Here is a 21,204-nt window from a genome sequence, read left to right on the forward strand (position 1 = left end):
AGATAAAACGAGAAGTCACACTCTGGCCCTGTTGTCATATCGAGCACTCTAAGTAGGAGGGAAGGTTGGCAGAGGTGGAGAACAAGGACTGTCTGTTTAACAACTGACTTTGTCTCCCTGTGAAAGAAAGGAATCACAGTGATGTGTAATGACTTGACAGAATCTGTCCTGTGGCCAAACTTGCCCAGCATCGAAGGATTATTTATCTTTTCGCTTCACACACAAGGGACTTGAGGAGAGAAAATCAGGGGGTCTGAGAGAGAGGGAAATGGAAGAGTTGAGGCTTTGATACAGTGAAGGAGAGGTGTATTCGAGATAAAGTGAGGCTGCCATGTCCTTAGCTGACCCTGGACTTATCAGTCGGGGCCAGGTGATGGGGTGGGGGGGGGGGTCTTGATGGAGACTCAGAGATAAAACTGGAAAATCAGTTGTTAAGCCATTGTAGAGAATCCAAGGACATCTTGTTTCGAAACAAAATTACAACATCACACATTACCCAAGGACTGCACTTGTCACACCTCACAGGCCAACCTCACTGCCAGATGTACATACAGTCACTGGAATAGTTAATATGTATGAGGATATCATTATCATTTGTCCAAACCCTCTAAATGTTTTCATTATTGGTTAGTTTCTCAATAATTATAGATTGTGAAGTTTGTGGGCACCCACAGACCTACAATACGTTGTGTTCCTTTTCTGGTCCCCTCATCTCCTATGTGGCGCAAAGACGAAGCCTCTGACTGGAAATGGGCTGAAGAGGGTTGGACTGAACGTACCATAAAGGAAAAGCCACCATCATAAATACTTCATTGGATGGATGAATAGCTTGGGGTGACAACCCTGGAGCCCCTTTCTGAATACAAATGGATGTAGGGCTCGGAGAACCTGAGTGGAGAATTCTGTTTTCATGCATGAATCGGCACGGGCGAATGAGAGTGATATGGTAATCTCTGTAGCATTGCGTGCAACCTCACAGCTAGGACGCTGACATGTTGTGGAGCTTGTTTGAAATGTTTGAGACAAGTGAGAAACTGAAGACTCATGACCTGGACAATATTTCTCAAGTTATTTAGTTTTTCTCTACCGGTGAAATATATATATATATTTTTTTTTTGTTTGTATTTTATTGTTTCTTAAATTTGTCACTACAATACTGGCATGTGTTATACATTCTCATGAAGGCCAGTGAATTCTATCATCAAGGCAATTATCTACAGTACAAAGATCCAGTACTGACACAAGGACATCACCTCCATTGTCTTTCTTTAAAACTTCATCAAAAGACACGAATTTCAGGAGGTTTTGTTACACAGGGATGAATTCCAAAGCTGTGTCAAAATATGATTAATTTTTCATAATGCTCCTCTTTACACTTTGTTCTTCTACAGCTACAATGATGTAATGAAATATTCATGATGGGATACACAGCCATAGTCATAGTGTCTCCAACTCCACATTTTCCCATGATATTTCCCTACTGTTCTGTGCTTCTCCTTTCTGTTCTTACTTAATCAGATCAGTGTTCACATCTCACCAAAGCTGCCAAGTGGAAAAGGATTAGACTATCAGTGAATTGTATTATGAATGTATGACTGATTTTTGTGTTTTCTTGTTGTGCTGTCCCTCTTCCAAGAATATTAACTGCAGTCAGATAACAGAGCTCAAACAATGTGTTAAATCAGACATAGTTCCAGTTTGTGGCTCGGAGCAACAACTTCGTTTACCCTCAGTCACAGCCCACCGTGGCTTCATTCTAACTGAGAATCTCCCCTTCTGATTTCAGGCCCCTAGGTGGCGTATTTCTCCGCTGTCATTGACTGTGGGACTCCCGGTGCTGTGACTGCCAATGGGACGGGATGCCCATGTGAGATCTGCGATGGAGACCAGAGCTTGATATCTGGTGAGTTGTACAGTATGCTGTGCAGTGTAGCCCTCCCTCACCTTGTTTTCCGAGCCAGTGCCTATTGACTTGAGTAGTGTCGTCTGTTGTTCCCTCACCCGGGGGGCAGCTTTCTCTATTGTGAAGCGGTCTAGTTAGCGAGTGTGTCCGAGGCCTGCAGATGCTGGATTATGTTGATCACTGGTTGTGGGGAAACAGCTGTTCTGGCTACATGGCACACACAAAAGATAAATAAATAAAAGTCAAGAACAAGCCATCGAAGCCACCAGTGCATGACCAATTATTCAAATGGCCTGTTCTGCTACTGTGATCAGCCAAAAGTGCTACAGGGCTCTCTTTTCCAAAATAGAATCCAAATAAAGGCAATAGATGCAAAGCCTGTTATTACCCTCTAAATAATGTGTAATGCAACAGCATTAATTAAACCCTGGTACACAGGAGGATACAGTTTAATCATCTCGGCTCTGTCTGTATAGTGCAGCCAGCCAGCCAGCCAGCCAGCCAGCCAGCCAGCCAGCCAGCCAGCCAGCCAGCCAGCCAAAGATCCTCATGGAGTGCTCCATAGAGTGGTGCAGAATGTACCTGTATCCCCCTAACATTGTTTACTGTAGCTGGGACTAGACATATAGGATGAAAATGTCACTGCACTACAGTATATGATGATCCAGTATGTGTTGCCAGTAGTGCTGGCCAAGGACGGTATGTAAGGGAAAAAGGTTTTGGTGATTCCCGTGAGGTGAGTGCTGGTGGGCATGGTGGATAGCTCTGCTTCTCTTTGACCCCCTGCGGTCAGAACTCTTGTGGTTTCTGTGGTCAGGGGGGGTCGCGGAATGCCTGGAACAAAGAAATATGATGTCTCTCACTTGTCCTCCCCCTGCTCAAAGGGAATGAGAGGGCAATGCTAAATAACCAGCTTGTGTTACTCAGCTGAGCTTAGCTATTGTACCCCCCCCACACTCTCCTCCACACACACACACACACACACACACACACACACACACACTATCTCCCACCTGCTAACAAGCAACGTCTGCAATAGTAATGTTTTCTGCATCTCTCTGCGTATTTCCTGCACCACAGGATGTTCAGATCAGTCTGTGTCATAACAATAATGCTTCATTTTTTAATTAGTCATTGTAAAAGGAATGTTTTTCACTGCAAATACCCTTTCCTGTCAAAAAAAAAAAAAAAAAAAAAAAAAAAAAAGCAATTTACTCTCCGTGAACATGGAGTGATTTTGGTCAATTCATATTTGTTTAACATCTTAGTCTATTATTTTTCTTTTTTCTTTGCTAATATGGACATATGCGTCTGAAATAAAGTGAAATTGAATTATTCCAGCTGTTCTTTTGACTGGCTGTTTAATACGTCTTCAAAGGTGCAGGTGGTAACAAGATGCATAACAAGTACAAGAGCTTTCAGTTCATGTCTGTGCGGATAAATCTATGCACATAAATGCTCGGTAAGCAGGTAGTAAATGCATATGTTTAATCAGGAATCAGGGGAAAGGAGGAGTGTGATGGGGGTTAAATAGAGTCATCACCTCTCAAATATTCAAAATGCAAATGAAGATTGGATAAGGCTTTTAGCAACACACTTCTCTTCTCCCCCCCCTTCAAACTAATGGGATCCTTCCCCACTGTGTTTCTTGGAATACCACGTATCGGAGGGAGTGAGAGGGTAACACTTGGAACATGCTGTTTAACGTGCTCGTAATGCATTAGAATGCATTATACGACTCCACATAAGCATGTACAGTATGACTGCATTATGTGAAACGCCATCTCATAATGATCCTGAGCTATTTTCACCCATTTTCTGAACGCCTCAGACAGATATTAATATTATATATTTTAAATATTAAGGCGTCATGCAGTACATACCTACAGTGATTTATAATGCATTATACTGTACCTGAATGCTTTAAGTAAAGTGTTATGGGGAGTTGCAGTGTAATATGCTGTAGAGTATTGGCTCAAGGCGTACTTAGGGGTTTTTAGGTGGGCCATGCCCACACACAATCTCTGGGCTCAATCCCTGTTATTGTTCCTCTAATCATCCACAAAATTAAAGCCATATGGTCCTCCATATTACACTGAATCGGAAGGATAGCAATTTGGACATTGTGTAATTTGATACTGCAGATACTAACAGCAGAAGTGATGTACGATTGCTTTTTTTATTGGATAAATTATCCCTCTGACTCAAGGGCAAACTGCCAAAGCTTGCAAATATCATTAAATCAAACAAATACACAAATCCAACAATAGCCATGCGACTCCAGGTGAGCTGCATGTTTGGTCTCTCGATGTTTCGTCATACTAGTCACAGGCGCTTCATGTCTTGTTGTGGGCACCGGCGCACCCAAAGCTGGTGAACACATGCAGAGATCTGACACTCGCAGCAGGGCCCAAGTCTGATGCATGGCTGACTCACTTCGCTGTCCGCTGGCTTCTTCATGTTCATTGTTGACTGTTTGTTGTTGTTGTTGTTCACCTCCTGGGAATGTGCGTTTACTTCTCCTGAGACATGAATGAGTCACGCTTCTTGAAAACACTTCCTAACTTGTCAAATATAATTGATCAAAGATTTAATGATACATATCTCTGTGACCTCATTGCTACAGTAAACTCAGGGGTGAATTGTAAGTGCAGATTGCCTTACTGTGGACTCATCTGTGGACGTTCTCTGCAACGCTTTACCAACAGACTCACATAAGCATGGATGCAAATAAAGTGAGTGCACAAGCACGCCCAAACTAGGCTATTTGTGCCGGGGATGAAATGAACGCATGCAACTGACAAGACCACGGTTTAGCTTTGATCACAGCTCTGTCACATCAGGGCCCGTGTGTTTCAAAACGTTTAATCCTGATCAGAATGATCCGGATTCTTTTTTGCTATCCAGGATGAGGTCGAGCTCAAGGTTTCATATTTGAATTCCATGGATCAAATCAGATAGTGATTTCACATGTTTACGTTTTTATAAATGTTTGGCTAGTTCGGTGTGGCCTGTGGCGAAGGTGACTGTAGCCAGATAGATAAATAGATCACACAATACGTTGAGATGTGATTGTGATGCAATCACTGTACCAGCGTCTAGCAGTGAGACAGCACGGCATAAACAGTCACAAAGAAAATGCATCAGATTTTCACCCAGTTAAATGACATCATGAAATTATATTTTGATTAGGCTATAAATAATACTGTAAAGATGTTGCATTGGGAAACTATTTCTGAACTGCCTCAGTGAAGGCTATAGGCTAAGGCGCCCTATGATGAATGATGAACCACGAGAAGCAGTGATTTTCCATAACAATGCGTGTAATCACCAAAATGGAGATAAAGTTAAAGGGGCAATCTGGGATTCAAATAACAACAAATTGGTCTCCCTGCCACTTATTTGGGTAAACAGCTGAGGGATGGGGCTGGAGAAATTTAACCACTCTCAAATTCATAGATAGAGCTATGAGCTGAGCGTGTGCCAACTATCTGAGACAAGCTGCACTGATCCAGGCTACCCACACTTACAGACCATCTTGATACAATAGATGGCATACAGAAGGGAGTGAAACAAGTTTACACTATACCAAGACACAAGAGTGTAGCCAGCAATTTTACAATTCCGGGTAATGCATGGGGGTGGCAAGTTCAAGGCTCAGCTCAGGCTGGGGGATGTTAAATTATACTATACTATATACTGGACTGTTCTTACTGTATATAATGTTTCAGATGTCTATTTTATTTTATTTTTATTTTTATTCTATTATTCTATTGTCACTTTATTTTGTTGTTGTTTTTGATGTGAGCTGCTGTAATGCCTTAATTTCCCCTCTGGGATCAATAAAGTATCTATCTATCTATCTATCTATCTATCTATCTATCTATCTATCTATCTATCTATCTATCTATCTATCTGTCTGTCTGTCTGTCTGTCTGTCTGTCTGTCTGTCTGTCTGTCTGTCTGTCTGTCTGTCTGTCTATCTCTACCCACCGGCATTGTATCATCAATGGTGGAGCAAAGCGGAGGCCCATGAGTCTGGCCAGAAAGACTAGATAGACCATGACATAATTACCTGTTTGTAGTATTAATGGGCCCAAGAAAACATTCCCCACACCATTACTCCACCTCCACCTTGAGAAGGTGTACAGGTTCCTTGTAAAGTGCTCGGTGAGTGTATGCTGTTGGATGGTAGTCTTTGACACATTCACGCCTCCCTCCTGGAGTCTTCCTTGGCCTTCCAGGCCATTTGCGATTGCTGAGCTCACCAGTGCTTTCTCTCTTTTTAATTATGTTGTTTTTAAAAGCGACAAATGACTATTGTTTTTGGTAAGTCTAAGGTTTTGGTTGAGCTAAGGTTCAGCTGGTGGCAAATTCTGCAGATGGCAGTCTCTGACACATTCACGCCTACCTCCTGGAGAATGTTCCTGATCTGTGGGACAGTTGTTTTGGGGGTTTTCTTAATTATGGTGAGCATTCTTCAGTCACCCACTGTAGAAGTCTTCCTTGGCCTACCAAGCCATTTGCAATTGCTGAGCTCACTTGTGCTTTCTTTCTTTTTACGATTTTCCAAACTGTTGCTTTAAGGTTTTGGCTATATTTCTAAACTATTTCATCTGATATTGTAGCATCATAATGGCATCCTTGACTTTCATTGATGTCTCTTTGGTCATCGTGTTGACAGACACCAATAGCAGACTCCAAAGGAAAAAGTCTAGAATCAATACTAGACATTGGCAGCTCTCTTATGCCTGCACAAATGATATGACATAACACACCTGACGAAGCAGAAACAGTCTCGTGCCCTGAAACAGTGGGACTATGTATAAAAAGTGCTGTCATTTCTAAGAAGTGAGAAGATCCATCCTTCTGTGGTCGAAATTACTAAGAGTGTATTTTGTCACTTCTTGTAACAAAATAATCACAAAAATGAAAATGAGTGAGAGAATGGTTTGTCACTGTAGAACATCGCCTAATCAGCTTACTGTAGATTATGTCCTTCCAGGAATAACAGAATCTCCTATATTTGACCAAATAGAGTTGATAGCAGATCAGCTCATGAACTACAGCTGTGCATACAAATGTTCCTATTTCACTCTGGGGTTTTACACATTACAGGGCCGACCTGAACCATACTGTGCTGGCTCCAATATTTTACTTTTACATTGTCATTTCCAGCACTGTTAAAGCAACCATGGTGGATGCGTAACCACGCTAGCCCTTTATGGCTCAGTTTAGCTCGGTTTGGCTCTGCAGCGATAAGGGCATCACCTCACTATCATAACTATTGAAAATATTTTACTATTGAGTACTACACCAGTAGTAACACATATTGGTGCTCAGCTCAGTAAGCAGGCCAATATCTGATCCAGGCCGCATTGCCGTCCCATCTGTGCATCGGCATAAACAAGGCCACAATAGGAGCCCTCTCATCTCATATCATTTACCACATACAGGGTGTGGGAGCGTGCCATGTGACTGTGGCAGACAACTGGTTGTGAGCCTCTTCTTCTCCATTGTCTAGCATACGGGAGACAGACAGGGTGGGAGCCCCCCATAGAAGGCTGGCATTGGGCATCCACTTCTCCTCCTGCCTCCATCTGCCTGCCTGCATGCCTCGCGATGGAGATGAAACCCTGAGCTCACTCGCAGTCGCGCCACTTGAGATTATGGTCACGTCCAAGCTGTTACTGTAATTTGCATTGGTTCCTGGGTAGGAGGGAGTGAGGAGGAGGAGCTGCACATGAAGGCACTGGCAGCTCAATGAGCTTGCCTTGGGTCTAGCTGTGCGGATGGGCAGCAGGAGCAGGGCTATATTAAAGTGTAATGATTCCACAGAGCAGGTTTCCTTGCTGTTGGAGTTTGAGACTGGTGCACAGGAGGTGGAGTACAGAAATGTATAAGATCAGTGTTTAAAGATTTTGAGTCAACATGTTTGATGTTGAAAAGGTTTCTAACCCTAACCCTAACCCTAACCCTGTCCCTGTAGGAGAACCCTTCGAAGAACCCTGTTAGAACCATTTCCACAAAAAGGGGTCTACATGGCACCAAAGGGTTCTACAGGGACCGTTAAAGAATCCTTTTTGGTCCACAATACATAGAAACTTTTATTTTTTTGTGGACACTATAAATATGTACCACCTTTATCTGGTGTATAGATAATTCTGTTCAGTCATAATGTTTTAATTTAATTTAATTAGCCAGCGACAGGAAATTAAAAGTAATGTAAGATAACAACCACCCCTCCAGAGATGTGCTATTTGTAGCAAGGCCCATGCTGCTATCTCAGGTATATCTTCTACTCATTTACAAATGGGATTCAATGGTGACTTAAGCCATGTTTACACTGAGAAGATATGGCGGCGCAGAAACAGCACTCCACCATCATATAATTCTGTGGAAAGGTGACAAGCCGTCCAAAAGGTGTCTCTGAATCACCTCAACCCCTAGTACCAGAGACACCTCTGTATCGCCATTTTGTCAATGTAACTTAAAGATGCTACAGGGCAGGCTTAAATGTCATGGTTACCATTGTGTGCAGGTTTCACATTCTATCAGCTGTGAGGTCCACGTGGATGCGCATCATCCCAACGAGCTAGTCAGAAAGGGCAAATGTCAGGGGAAATATTTATCACAAAGGGCGCCTTTTACTCTGGACATCTCTCCTATGCCTCTACTGTACTCTTCTACAAGTTGTCAAAGTTGTATTTTGAGTTTTTTTTTTTTTACCTTTGAAGAACAAGTGCAATCTAAACATTTGGCAACATCAGCTTCTTATATCAGTGTATGCGCGAAAGATACATTGTTTCTGCAGTTAGTCTTTGTGTGGAAAAAATGTAACTGCCGAAATAGAATGTCTATGTAAATTAATGTTTGTATAATTATAGTGGCAGTGTAATGGCTTTTTATGGCAGATCAGCAGTGTATTTTCCTGCCACCCTTCCCCCAACTCACAAACCATAGCCAAATCTACAGTATTTAGTCAATCCAATTTGTGGATTTGTTACATGTGAACAGTAGTGCTATTAAAACTGGGATAGAGGGGTCAGATGTCTGAACAATGTATCTTATGTTTACCTCCCTAAGGCATTGCTATAAGACTGCAGCAAATTTCCACAGCAGTTTAACTTAAATGAGCAGTCTCCTGGTGGTTGACTGCCGCAGGGACTTTTCATTAATACACAGCAAGTAGAACGACAGAAAACATCGAGGGAATGCTACTCAGCAAGCAGTTAGACATGCCTGGTTTCTGGAATTCATATCCATCTCTGTAGTTTTTAAAGGCACAAATCAGGGTTTTATTCTGCTGTTCAATAGTAATTCATGATATAAACCCAGTGATTATTGAAGAATATGACTTAAAAAAGCAGAATGAGCACAGTACAAATGTATCACCTTATCTTATCATATCATATCATATCATATCACAATACCTTATCATAACTCAAAGTATAATCCCAGGCACTTGGCACTTTTATAATGATCCTTTCCCATGTTATTCAAACAGAGCAGCTTCACCAGCATCGCAATATTTGCGATGGCTTTCATTTAATCTTAGAAAAATTAAATAGGGTTCTACTTTTCAAATGACAAATAACTGTTTTAACAGTTCTGAAATTTCACAGCTATTAGTCCTTAATCATGTTGACACTCATTCAGAATTGCTGGTTTCAAAGTGCCTCCAAAGACAGATGCCTTTCAGAATGGAAATGTGTTCATTGAAAATAGAGTAAATCACAAGTGATTCTAATTCTGTATCACATTATGCAGCACAGAAACATAGACCATACATTAGCTCAATGTCTGGTTGCTTTGAGTACCCATGCAGTAAATTATCAAGACAAATCAACATCAGTATAAAACTATGGATAGTCAGGAAAACAGAGCCGCCCTTCACAGAGAAAAACATAATTTACATTCCTGCATCTTTATGTGTTTCAGGAATTATTCTTGTAACACAGTAATCATTTTATTTGTTTTGTATGTCACACCTTTTACCATTGTTGCATCAAGTGTGTGTGTGTGTGTGTGTGTGTGTGTGTGTGTGTGTGTTTTTATCTAAATGTGTTGTGAGCCTGTGTGAAATGCACTTATAAACACAAATTTTAAACACTTAATGTATTAATGAATTTGCATGAATTTACTGATGACTCATTCATAATTCATTACTGGCAAGTTTAGAGTAGTTGCCATTTTCCAGAATGCAACCCAATGTTATAGCCTACAGTATATCTCATATTGGCCTTGTGGCTGATTCCAGAGATAAATTGAGCAGGAAACATAAAACAATGTAGCCAAGGTTTATCTTAATTGCCTTTCCAATGTTCTCACGACAGTGTTTAGTGTGAAATTATAAAATGCCTTAATTTCCTATTCTCAGCACAGAGGTCTGCGCAACTTCTCACAACACAGCTAAAATGGGCAAGTGGCCATCTCAAATAAGAGGACATTGCATTGTCCTGATTATTCTACTAATTACGGAAGCTGATGGGTGGAATCTAGTCAGAGGCTTTTTGGCTCTGTGGTACATTTTATGCATAATTTGGTTTGGCTTGAAAAACAGCATATTATCCAATAATTCCATTATGCATAGTCTGTCTTTTCCATTTATTTATTTTTTTTGAACCATCCTAATGAAGAATTTCATGGACCTAATCAGGGCTTTGTGTTTTTTTGTGGATGTAAACACGTCTGTGTCAGAGTACAATTTGTTTGGTATCACTTCAGAGCAAGGGACCCTAAATAGGAATTAAAATCGTTCAAATGTTTTTGTGAGGATGGGAACCTTTGTGTTCCTCTCACAAGATCTAACCAATTATTTCAGTCTGTTGAACATGTAATACTGTTTCAAGGTTTGGCAACATCAAGGCTTACACATTTACCCTTTAAATTCAATTTAGGAAATACATTGAGCAAAACCATTTCAATTCCCTTCGATCTCAAGAAAGAGACTTGCAAAGTACTTGAACAGCATCAAATAAGACTTGAATAAAACAGTCACACATCTGATCAGTTCTCATCCTGTGCAAATGCCCACTTAATCCTTCCCTACAACGTTTTTGGACAGCAAATCTCCTCAGAAACATGCTGCAATTAATAAGTCCCTGGCTCTAGTTTGTAATTCTCTTTCAGTCAACTCGGTTCAACCCCTCTCTATGGGACTGCACTCTGCACATTACTAGATAGATAGACAGGTACTTTATTGATCCCCAAGGGGAAATTAAGGCGTTACAGCAGCTCATATCACAAACAACAACAACAAAATAAAGTGACAATAGAATAATAGAATAAAATAATCTAGTTTTGATGCAACGTCTAGTATTGATTCTTGGCTTTCCGTTTGCCTTTGATGTCTGCTATTGGTGTCTGTTAACATGAGGACCAAAGTCAATGAAAGTCAAGGAAGCCATTATTATTATGCTAAAGTATCAGAACAAATTAATTGGAAACATGGCCAAAAACGTAGACTTATCCAAAAGCAAACATTTTAAACATCATTAAAAAAGCACTAGTGTGCTCAGCAATCGCAAGCAGGCTGGTAGTCCAAGGAAGACTTCTAGAGTGGATGAAAGATAGATAGATAGATAAGAAGAACCTATTCGCTGGTAGGGGCTGCAGTGCAACAAACACTCCAGCCTGTGTCAGTCCTGATTGAATAGTATCTCAGTGAATAGGAATGTGAAGAGTGCAGTCCCATAGTGAGGGGTCCCCCTCATCTCCTTCAGAGAACCTGGGTTATAGCCATAACCTCTAGTTCTCAATGGTCCTTTTGGGTATAACTTATTTGAGGTTTGTAAATAATTGAAAAGACAAGAGACATCACTCTGCATCCCAGTTTACCATTTGCATGTGAACATAATTATAAAATGCAAATGTCCTTTATTAACCAAGGTATTCTTGCCTTGAGAAGATGTGTCCCTGGGGCTGCACTGCTTGGCTCAGACCTCCAATGGCTGAGATGGAGCTGACTCCGATGAACTCAGGCTGTCAATAATTATGCCCACTTCCTGACGAGAGTCACACTAGGGCAGCTAACAGTTCACTGCCTACGCTGTCTAATTGGAATTTACTCTTGCCTGACAGAGTCACATAGAGAAAAAAGGGAAGCATGCCTCACTCTTGCTCTGGGTGTACATCCGAGGTGGCATTTTCGGAACTATGGAGAGGACATTCCATTCCTTGCAGACAGTAATAATTGACCATTTACAATGTCACATTCAAATTCGTATCAATTTTATTTTAATTGATATGAATGTGTTGACAGCAGAGAATGTTGCCAAATGTGTATACATTTTCTTGACCAAGAGCAAACTATTAGCTCAGAATATCCTTCTTAACCTTGACTTTGCCTACCTTCAATCAAATGGGAAACAATAACCATGAATCATAACAGACAAGAATACACAAAATTTGAATGTTGTTATAGACAGTATGCTTAAACATCCCTTCAACAGAGATATTCTATGTGACGTCCAACAATTCTAGCTTGGATATAGAGGTTCCACTTTAAACAAATTCAACATGTAAAGGCTGTGTGAAGCCTTCGTAAACCCCTTATAAGGCCAAACTCTTTCACACTGCCCTTTATATGACATAACAGGACTTAGACAGGGTTTATGAGGGATTAATATAGCCTTAAAAGTGGTAATTTGTTTAGAGTGGGACCAATCTCCAAATGTGATGTTTTGGCCCAATTAAAGCTGTGGAAGTTGGTCGTGCCGCTGTGATCCACAACTGTAAATCTACAACTTTACTTACAACTGATTTTATCTTTGCATTAGTCGGTAGTCTGACTCACTTGGTTTAATCTAGTAGCACCCTTAAAAAGTGACACATTGGTTAAAAAAAAAAAAGAAATCTGCATCATTAAGGGAGACAACAAATTACATGCTTGAATGATTCATTTAAATAAGAGGATAATGATTATAATAATGATGGTGCTGATGATAATGATAATGATAATGCTCAGTGTCAGAGGTTGATGATTTCATTGTGGCGGGTAATAAAAGAGGACTAAGCAGTGTAAGGCAATGACTATGAGAGGTAAGGGGAAGTTGTCAGAGGAAGACATTAGCACTAAAACCACTTTTTGTCAAAATTACCACAAAGCCAACTTGAACATGCAAAGTCTTGGTGTTACACTGTCCCCCACCTCCAACCTAGCCCCTAGCAAAGTATTCTTACTCTTAGCTTTCTGCCAGTTGCCATTGCCTGATATGTACTGTATCCTTGGTGACAGACTTGAAATTTGTTGACAATCAGGCCAGGATTCAAACAATTGCAAATAACAGCTTTCTAAACTGTGCTTTCAGACCTGCATTTCATTTGCACATCAGTGTTCCAATTTGAGGGAGCTGACACTCAATTTTATCTTGGGAGTTGTAGGAATTGACTCAAAAGGGTAACTTGGAACATCAGGACTGATTAGGACATGGCATTCAAAAGCAAGATATCTTCACTCAGAGATTGTTTTTCAAATTCTAATTTTAGACACTGATTTTAAGGAGGCAATCTGGAATTGTTAAATACATTTGGTGACTTTTCAATTAATTATATATAGCAATTTATTATTAAAGTATATAACTTAAAAATGCGTTGAGTTCAACTATCTTCCCCATCAGAACTAACAGTTTAAGATTGTTTTACTCCATTGTTTGTAAACAATGTAATTGTAAACAAACACTGTATAGATTCAAAACATGGTCAGTCATTGCATCCATAGCTCCAACCATGAGTTTGAGAGTGGTTATGTTTCTCCAGCCCTGTCCCTCAGCTGTGTACCAAAGGAAGTGGTGGGGAGACCGCTTTGTTGTTGTTTGAATGGCCCCTTGAAGCTAATTTGTTAATCTACAATCCCTCTAATAGGTTGATGTTCTTTGTTGTGGTTTTAGGAGCTTGTGTGTAAATCAGATTTTTTATAATATCATATGAGAGTTCTGTAGTACAAGGAAGAGGAAAGTCTGGTATCAAATCTAAAGACAGCAATCCCAACAGTGTGTTACTTTATAATTCATTTCAGTTTATTCTTGAATGCCATTGCATTGTTTATTATGTTCCCCAAGACTGTACCTATGGCCACACTCAGTGGTTTTTAAGTGGGTGGCTGATATAAGGGCTCGTAAATATTCCTTATTTTCCCTATCTCCATTAGGATTGAAACCTCGTTTTTCTGGCAGCTTAACATCCTAATGCAATTCAAAGACCTACATTCTACACCAGAGTTGCCTTGGCAACAAAGTTTTTTCTTCACCGGAGATGCTGAGAGATCAATAGAGTATCCTCGACGGTGATGGCAGGAAATACTCTAGCACAGATGGTCCTCTGAGAAACCATGAGCTTTGTGGCCTAGTTACCATTTGAATGCTTACACAATCGTCAGAGGACAATATTGTACGTAAATTCAACAAAATTAGATGACAATATTGTGTCAATACTAAACAAAGGGTTGTTGTATTGACAAAACATTAACTTTCAGTGCAACTGTGAACGCATTGTATGACCCTTTTGAGCAAAATGAAATAAGATTAGTTTTGGTTCTAGCCTTCTTTGTTAATGTAACCTCCTATGCTTCTAAAAAAGATTGTCACATTGAGAGAATTAATTTACACAAGCCAGGCACTCTGAGCTGCCAGCCAATGAAGAGGCTTTGCTAAATAAAGAGATTCTCTCTGGTGTTATGAAATTTCCTCATATAGAATAACCCTGGTGTGACCAAAATATTGGCTGCAGTGAATATTGAAAATAAGCATGTTAAGAAATATAATGTTTGTGTTTTGCTCTCTACAGTTAAAGATCAAGTTAAAATTGCACGTTTACAATACAAAATCATTTTCATTAACAAAATGAAAGATAATGAATCGTAGATTAAAAGGAAAAGAGTGATCAGAACCTACAGACAAATCAAAAGACTGACAGGATTATTTCCCCCAGAAAAAAACGTTGTCATCCTACCCCCTCTTTTTACCACCTAAATGGACCTTCTGATAAACTTTAAGGGGTTATGTGTCAGCAACAAATGGATGCCAAAGACAGCAAAACTGCAGGCAATATGGCAGCCGCCAAAGAATGGTGTTCCATGGGGATTTCGTGGTTATTACACCCAAGGATCTCTTTCCGCACCTGTCACTGCAGACTTATGCTTTCAGAGAGTGGGGAATCAATACCGCTAAATGGGGATCACGGAATCTGAACATCAGACTCAACACCTGAGAATCATCCAATAATGTCTCCATCTGATGGATTTATAACCAGGCCTTTTCACTCCCTCCGTCTCCCCGGTTCACCTTCACTTTTTGTTGCTATGATTTACTTGACACTCATGTCTAATTTGACAGTACATTTCTGAAGCATAAAGAGTGCAGAGAGCATGAAAAGGTCATATAAATCCTTAAGCAGCGCTGACGAGTGCCCTTTTCCCCATAATTCCCTACACTGATGTTGAAGAGCTAGAAAAGCATACAAACCATATACCTGGTATGATGGGGATATACAGCATATGACATTTTAGCTTAATATTAAAAACTACCCTGTAATTCTTCAATATACCCTGAAGGGTTGGCTGCATATTTACCCTGTTTTTGTTTGTCAAACCATGCTGTGTTTCCTCACTGGAATAATACCAAGCCTGGAGGTCATGACAGACCATTGCAATAATGCCAGTCATCATCTAATCCCATCATTTCAAAGCTCCATAGCATCTAGTGATTGATGCCTTCCTGGCAGTTTCAATAATCTTGGTTGGTGCCTGCTTTTTTGCAGCATCATTTTTACAACAATATGATTTTGACATGTCTTTCTACCATTTCTCTTTTGCCTGGTCCAGGATCTGGAAGCTGATAGAACATGGAGCGGTTGGTTCTGGGTGTGCTGCTGTGTGTGGTACTGGTGAGAGGCTACAACTGCCCAGGCCGCTGCATCTGCCAGCACCTCTCCCCTACCCTGACTCTACTCTGCGCCAAGACCGGCCTGCTGTTCGTGCCCCCCACAATCGACCGCAAGACCGTGGAGCTGCGCCTCACCGACAACTTCATCACTGTCATCCGCAGAAAAGACTTCTTCAACATGACCAGCCTGGTCCACCTGACCCTGTCCCGCAACACCATCAGCCAGATCACACCCCACGCCTTCTTGGGCCTGCGGTCACTCAGAGCACTCCACATGGACGGAAACCGACTGAGCATCATTAAGAGTGACCACTTCAAAGGCTTGATCAACCTGCGCCACCTCATCCTGGGCAACAACCAGATCCACCATGTGGCCCCCACCTCCTTCGACGAGTTTGTGTCTACCATTGAGGACCTGGATCTGTCTAACAACAACTTGAGGACCCTGCCGTGGGAGGAAATAGGCAGGATGACCAACATCAACACACTTACACTGGACCATAACCTGATTGACCACATTGGGGCAGGGACCTTTACGCTGCTCACCAAGCTGGTGCGTCTGGACATGACGTCCAACCGCCTGCAGAAGCTGCCCCCGGACAGCCTGTTCCAGCACGCCGAGGTGCTCTCCGATGCCAAGGGCTCCAACCCCTCCTCACTGGCAGTGAGCTTCGGGGGAAACCCACTCCACTGCAACTGCGAGCTGCTGTGGCTCCGTAGACTGACCCGGGAGGACGACCTGGAGACCTGTGCCTCCCCGGACCACCTGATGGACAAGTACTTCTGGTCCATCCAGGAGGAGGAGTTCATCTGTGACCCCCCACTGATCACCAAGCACGTGGTCACCAAGCCCTACGTAATGGAGGGCCAGGGGGTCACCCTCAAGTGTAAGGCCATGGGAGACCCGGACCCAGCCATCCACTGGCGCTTCCCGGATGGCAAGCTGGTGCACAACAACTCCCGCACCATCCTGTATGACAATGGCACCCTGGATATCCTCATCACCACGCTGAAGGACAGTGGGGCGTTCAACTGTGTGGCCTCCAACGCCGCAGGCATTGCCACAGCCGCCGTGGAAATCAACATGATCCCTCTGCCACTGTTCGTCAACAACACAGGGCACATGAGAGAGGCGGATCCGGGGCTCTCTGACATCACCACCTCGTCAAAGTCTGGGAACGACAGCAAGGGGCATGACAAGCTGCAACAGGACAAAAGAGTGGTGGTGGCCGAGCTCACTTCCTCCTCGGCTGTAATCCGCTGGCCATCCGAGCGTCACATCCCTGGCATAAGGATGTACCAGATCCAGTACAACAGCACTGCAGACGACACCCTGGTCTACAGGTAAGCCTAATAGGGGGGTGGTGCTGGGGGGGTTGTGGGGAACAGAGAAGAGGAGGGACCATCTGGATCGCCCATCTGCTGAGAGGCATAATGGTCCATTGTAATTCCCAAAGCTGCATAGGTGCTGTATGATTAAGTATATCACAAAATGTAAGCAGGCACTAAATTTACTAGAGTTTTGGGATCAGATAGTGGAACCGTATGTTTTGATCGATTCAAATTCATAGAAGTTGTGCCTATGCCTGTATAGTAACACTGACATAGTATTTTGGTCATTGCTTAGTATGTGGAGTTGAGAGGTTTGTGTAACAGTCTTCATGCCACGTAATAACACAAATCGTTCAACTCCATTATTATGCTATTTCAAAGTAATTACATATGTACTGTGCAACACCATGTTTTTGTTACTACAGCAATGGCAGAGATACACAGGTATCGGGGCAACTGAATATAAAGTTTGACCTAACATGCTATTACATTTGATTTCACCCTTGAGGGGGCATTTATAAAACATTACATTTACTCTATAATAGTACCTAGCTGCAACAAGCCCTCTCACATCCCAGCCCAACCCCAACCATAGAGAATTGCTTTTCCCCTTTGGAGTGCTTGATCAGAATAAAATTAAGGGGAGCCCTCTTTCATATGATCAGTTTTGTAACATTGTGAATGACTCATGTCTGGTCTAGGTCATTACTAAGTGTCAGGTTGACACACACAGGATTATGGGTTCTTATTAAGTAGTTATTAAGTAGTTAACCACACAGTAATTACAGGTTTAGTTGCATCGTGTAGATAAATGTTGGTACTATGGGTCAAACAAACATAGTAATTGCAATACAGAGGTTGCAATTATTGTTATAATTATGACACATTCTTACTGTAGCTGATAATTATCATCAGTGAACTACTAGTACAATGGTTGTTATAGTTTTAATATTAACTAATAATCTGAGAATATGTCCAAAATGTCTCAATTTGTAAAATACATATTTTATTAGTACTGTATGGCAATTTGAAATCAAGTCTTGTGTTGCTAGGCTCCACAGTCTTGTATTCTCTCTGGAGAAGTCTAGACAGACTATTCTTTGCACACTGGTAAAAAAAAAAAAACAGGATTCCTATTGGATTTTTTGACATAGCCAGTCAAAATGTTACTGTTCTGTAGTTTTTGCCAGTTACAGTGAAGAATTTTAACAGGTTAATATATAGTGTAATGTATCGTGCCTGAGAGCTGACTTATGTAAAGTGAGTTCTCTAATATTAGAATTTAAAATGAATTCACTGATTTATTTCAGTCCAAAATAAATTAGGCACTGTATGCACTGAGATTGCTATTTTCCACTATTCACTAGAATACCTTTATTGAATAAAAGTACTGTATGTATTGGACGGTTGGTTTGACCCAATGTACAGCACCTGGGCAGGAATTAAACCAATGTCCTGGAAAGTTTTCTCAGGCTGTCATAAGGTCAAGTTTAGAGCTGTTGTTATTGGTTGACTTTGCTATTTTTATCAGATCTGATTTAATGAGCTTCTCCTCTGTATAATTTACTCCTCCGGCTTAAACATGGACCTGAGTGTTGTTTTGTCTTTAGGTGGTACATTATTACCTACAAGTGAGAGACATCAAAGTCTACCTTTAGGGAAAAGGTTCGAGCTTCTAATTATATTAACATAGATGTCTGCCTGAAGACAATGTCTTTCCTCCTTCATGTTTCAAAGACAAGTGTTAGCCTTGTAATCTGGCAAATGCCAAAGTTATTTTGACCTTCGCACAATATTCGCACAACATCAACTTCGTCTTCACACCATGTGGCATATGGCCAAAGGCCTGGTTTGTCCTTCGCCTGCAGATGTTGTGACATATATACAGTATAATTATGCCTCTACTACCTTGTTGTCACCTTGGAGATTTAACCTCCGGCGTCCTAGTAGAAGGTAAAACGCTGGGGGAGTCATTTCTCACTGCCACCTTCTTAGAACACTGTCTCTCATAAGTCAACTGTCAGCAGTGTCGTGTCTCTACTTTGTCTACCGTGAATATTTGTGGTACAGTATACAAAGCCGGACTAGTGTAGAACAAGGTCGGCATGTCCTTTAACTCCATATATGACTTGTCATGCAGTTACATGACGTAACATTTATGACAAGAGAACACCTTTATGTCAAGATAACACTTGCATGCAGTTAATGTGAATGCATCGTGATACTGTGAATGACACTGTTTGTTAAGTACAAGTGTCATGACAGATTACCCTGATCCATGTCACATCTTTATTAATACCTTAATTTATCCCGTCACTGAGAACACATTCTCTCTCCTTCTCTCTGCAGAATGATTCCGTCCACCAGTAAGACCTTTCTGATCAACGACCTGGCCGCTGGGCGGGAATACGACCTGTGTGTGCTCGCTGTGTACGACGACGGCATCACCTCCTTAACGGCCACCCGTGTCGTGGGCTGTGTCCAGTTCCACACAGCCAGTGAGGTCAGCCAGTGCCGCTTCATCCACAGCCAGTTCCTGGGCGGCACCATGATCATTATCATCGGTGGCATCATCGTGGCCTCTGTGCTGGTGTTCATTATCATCCTCATGATCCGCTACAAAGCCTACGGCGGCAGCCCCGAGGACGGCAAAGCCAAGGCCAGCAGCATGCACTCCCAGACCAACGGCAGCCAGCACAGACTCCAGCGCTCCACCTCCAAGCAGCCAACCGACGAGGCCCACCACCACCAGCAGCGGCGCAGCGAGGCACCACCGACAGCCAAGGAGTGCATGGCCTTGGTGCTGAAGGTGGACTGTGAGAAGAAGGACGGAGAGGACTGTCCGGCTACTACGGCCATCTTGGAGGTGGAGCTTCCTCCTGTGATGCCCGTGGAGAAGATGAAGAGAAGGACCAGCCTGGATGTCTCCCAGCGGCGCTCCAGCGGGCCCCCATCCGATGACACGCAGACGGACAGCAGCCTGACGGGCTCCACCATGTCCCTGTGTCTTATCGGCCCCAATGCTGGCACCAAAGAGGCCCCCAGGCTCAAAGAAAAGAAGAATACCCTGGCCAACATGGGTCTGTTGCCGAACGAGCTGGCACGAACTAGGCACAGGTTCTCCTTCGACGGGGGCGACTACTCCATATTTCAGAGTCACAGTTACCCCCGCCGGGCGCGGACGAGGAGGCACAAGTCCACCAACCAGCTCAATGTGGAATCCTCACCGCTCGCCAATCGGAGAGTTACATTCAGCAGCACTGAGTGGATGCTGGAGAGTACAGTCTAAGGGACACACGCTCTGGCCTCTCTGTCTCTCTCTCCGTCACTTACACACACACACACACACACACACACACACACACACACGCACACACACGCACACGCACATGCACACACACACGCACACACACACACACGCACACACACACACACACACACACACACACACACACACACACGCACATGCACACACACGCACACACACACCAACTTATGCACACACATCACACACAACTATACAGTTATATAAACATGATCACAAACAAACTCTCAGAGAGTTGCTGGGGAACAACACGGTTTCCTTTCATCCTGCCCCCGACCCCCCCCCCCCCCACGCACACACACACTCCCTCCCCCTACTCCCAGAGGGGGTTGTTGGCAATGTCATTTCTTTATGCAGCAGTGCCTTATTCTAAAAAGATGTATGAATGGAGGATGCTGCTCACTGTAGTCATAAACCTTCCTTTCTATCATGGTTTCCCCCTGTTTTGTGGGGAGCATTGCTTTCAGTTTGTTTCCTTTTCTATGACATGCCAAGGGGTGTGGCAAATGGATGTGACTGTTTCCTTTAAATGTAAAAAAACAAAAAAACAACAAACAAAAAAAACATTCACACTGTAAAGTGAACAACCAGGTATCCCAAGTTGATCATCCTTTGGGTTATTTCAAAGACTTTTGCACAGAAGACACGAGATTCAAGGACAAGTATTATTATACCAGTCTATACAATAATAAAAAGATTCTAGAACTATACACATGCCGATTTCAAATGTTAGCATAGAGTGGACGGAACCTGCTAAATCG

General features: G+C 42.3%; 1 protein-coding gene across 1 annotated transcript; it reads left to right on the plus strand.

Moving 5' to 3' along the window:
- Window positions 1-15,745: 15,745 nt before the first annotated feature.
- Window positions 15,746-20,407, plus strand: lrfn1 (leucine rich repeat and fibronectin type III domain containing 1; the record flags this gene model as incomplete). The annotated part of the gene is made up of 2 exons (XM_083684645.1): window positions 15,746-17,130; window positions 19,468-20,407. The coding sequence occupies 2 exons, from the start codon at window positions 15,746-15,748 to the stop codon at window positions 20,405-20,407; spliced, it is 2,325 nt and encodes a 774-aa protein (XP_083540771.1).
- Between the last annotated feature and the right edge of the window lie 797 nt (window positions 20,408-21,204).

Source organism: Argentina silus (assembly GCF_951799395.1).
Source record: "Argentina silus genome assembly, chromosome: 14".
Taxonomy (NCBI): domain Eukaryota; kingdom Metazoa; phylum Chordata; class Actinopteri; order Argentiniformes; family Argentinidae; genus Argentina; species Argentina silus.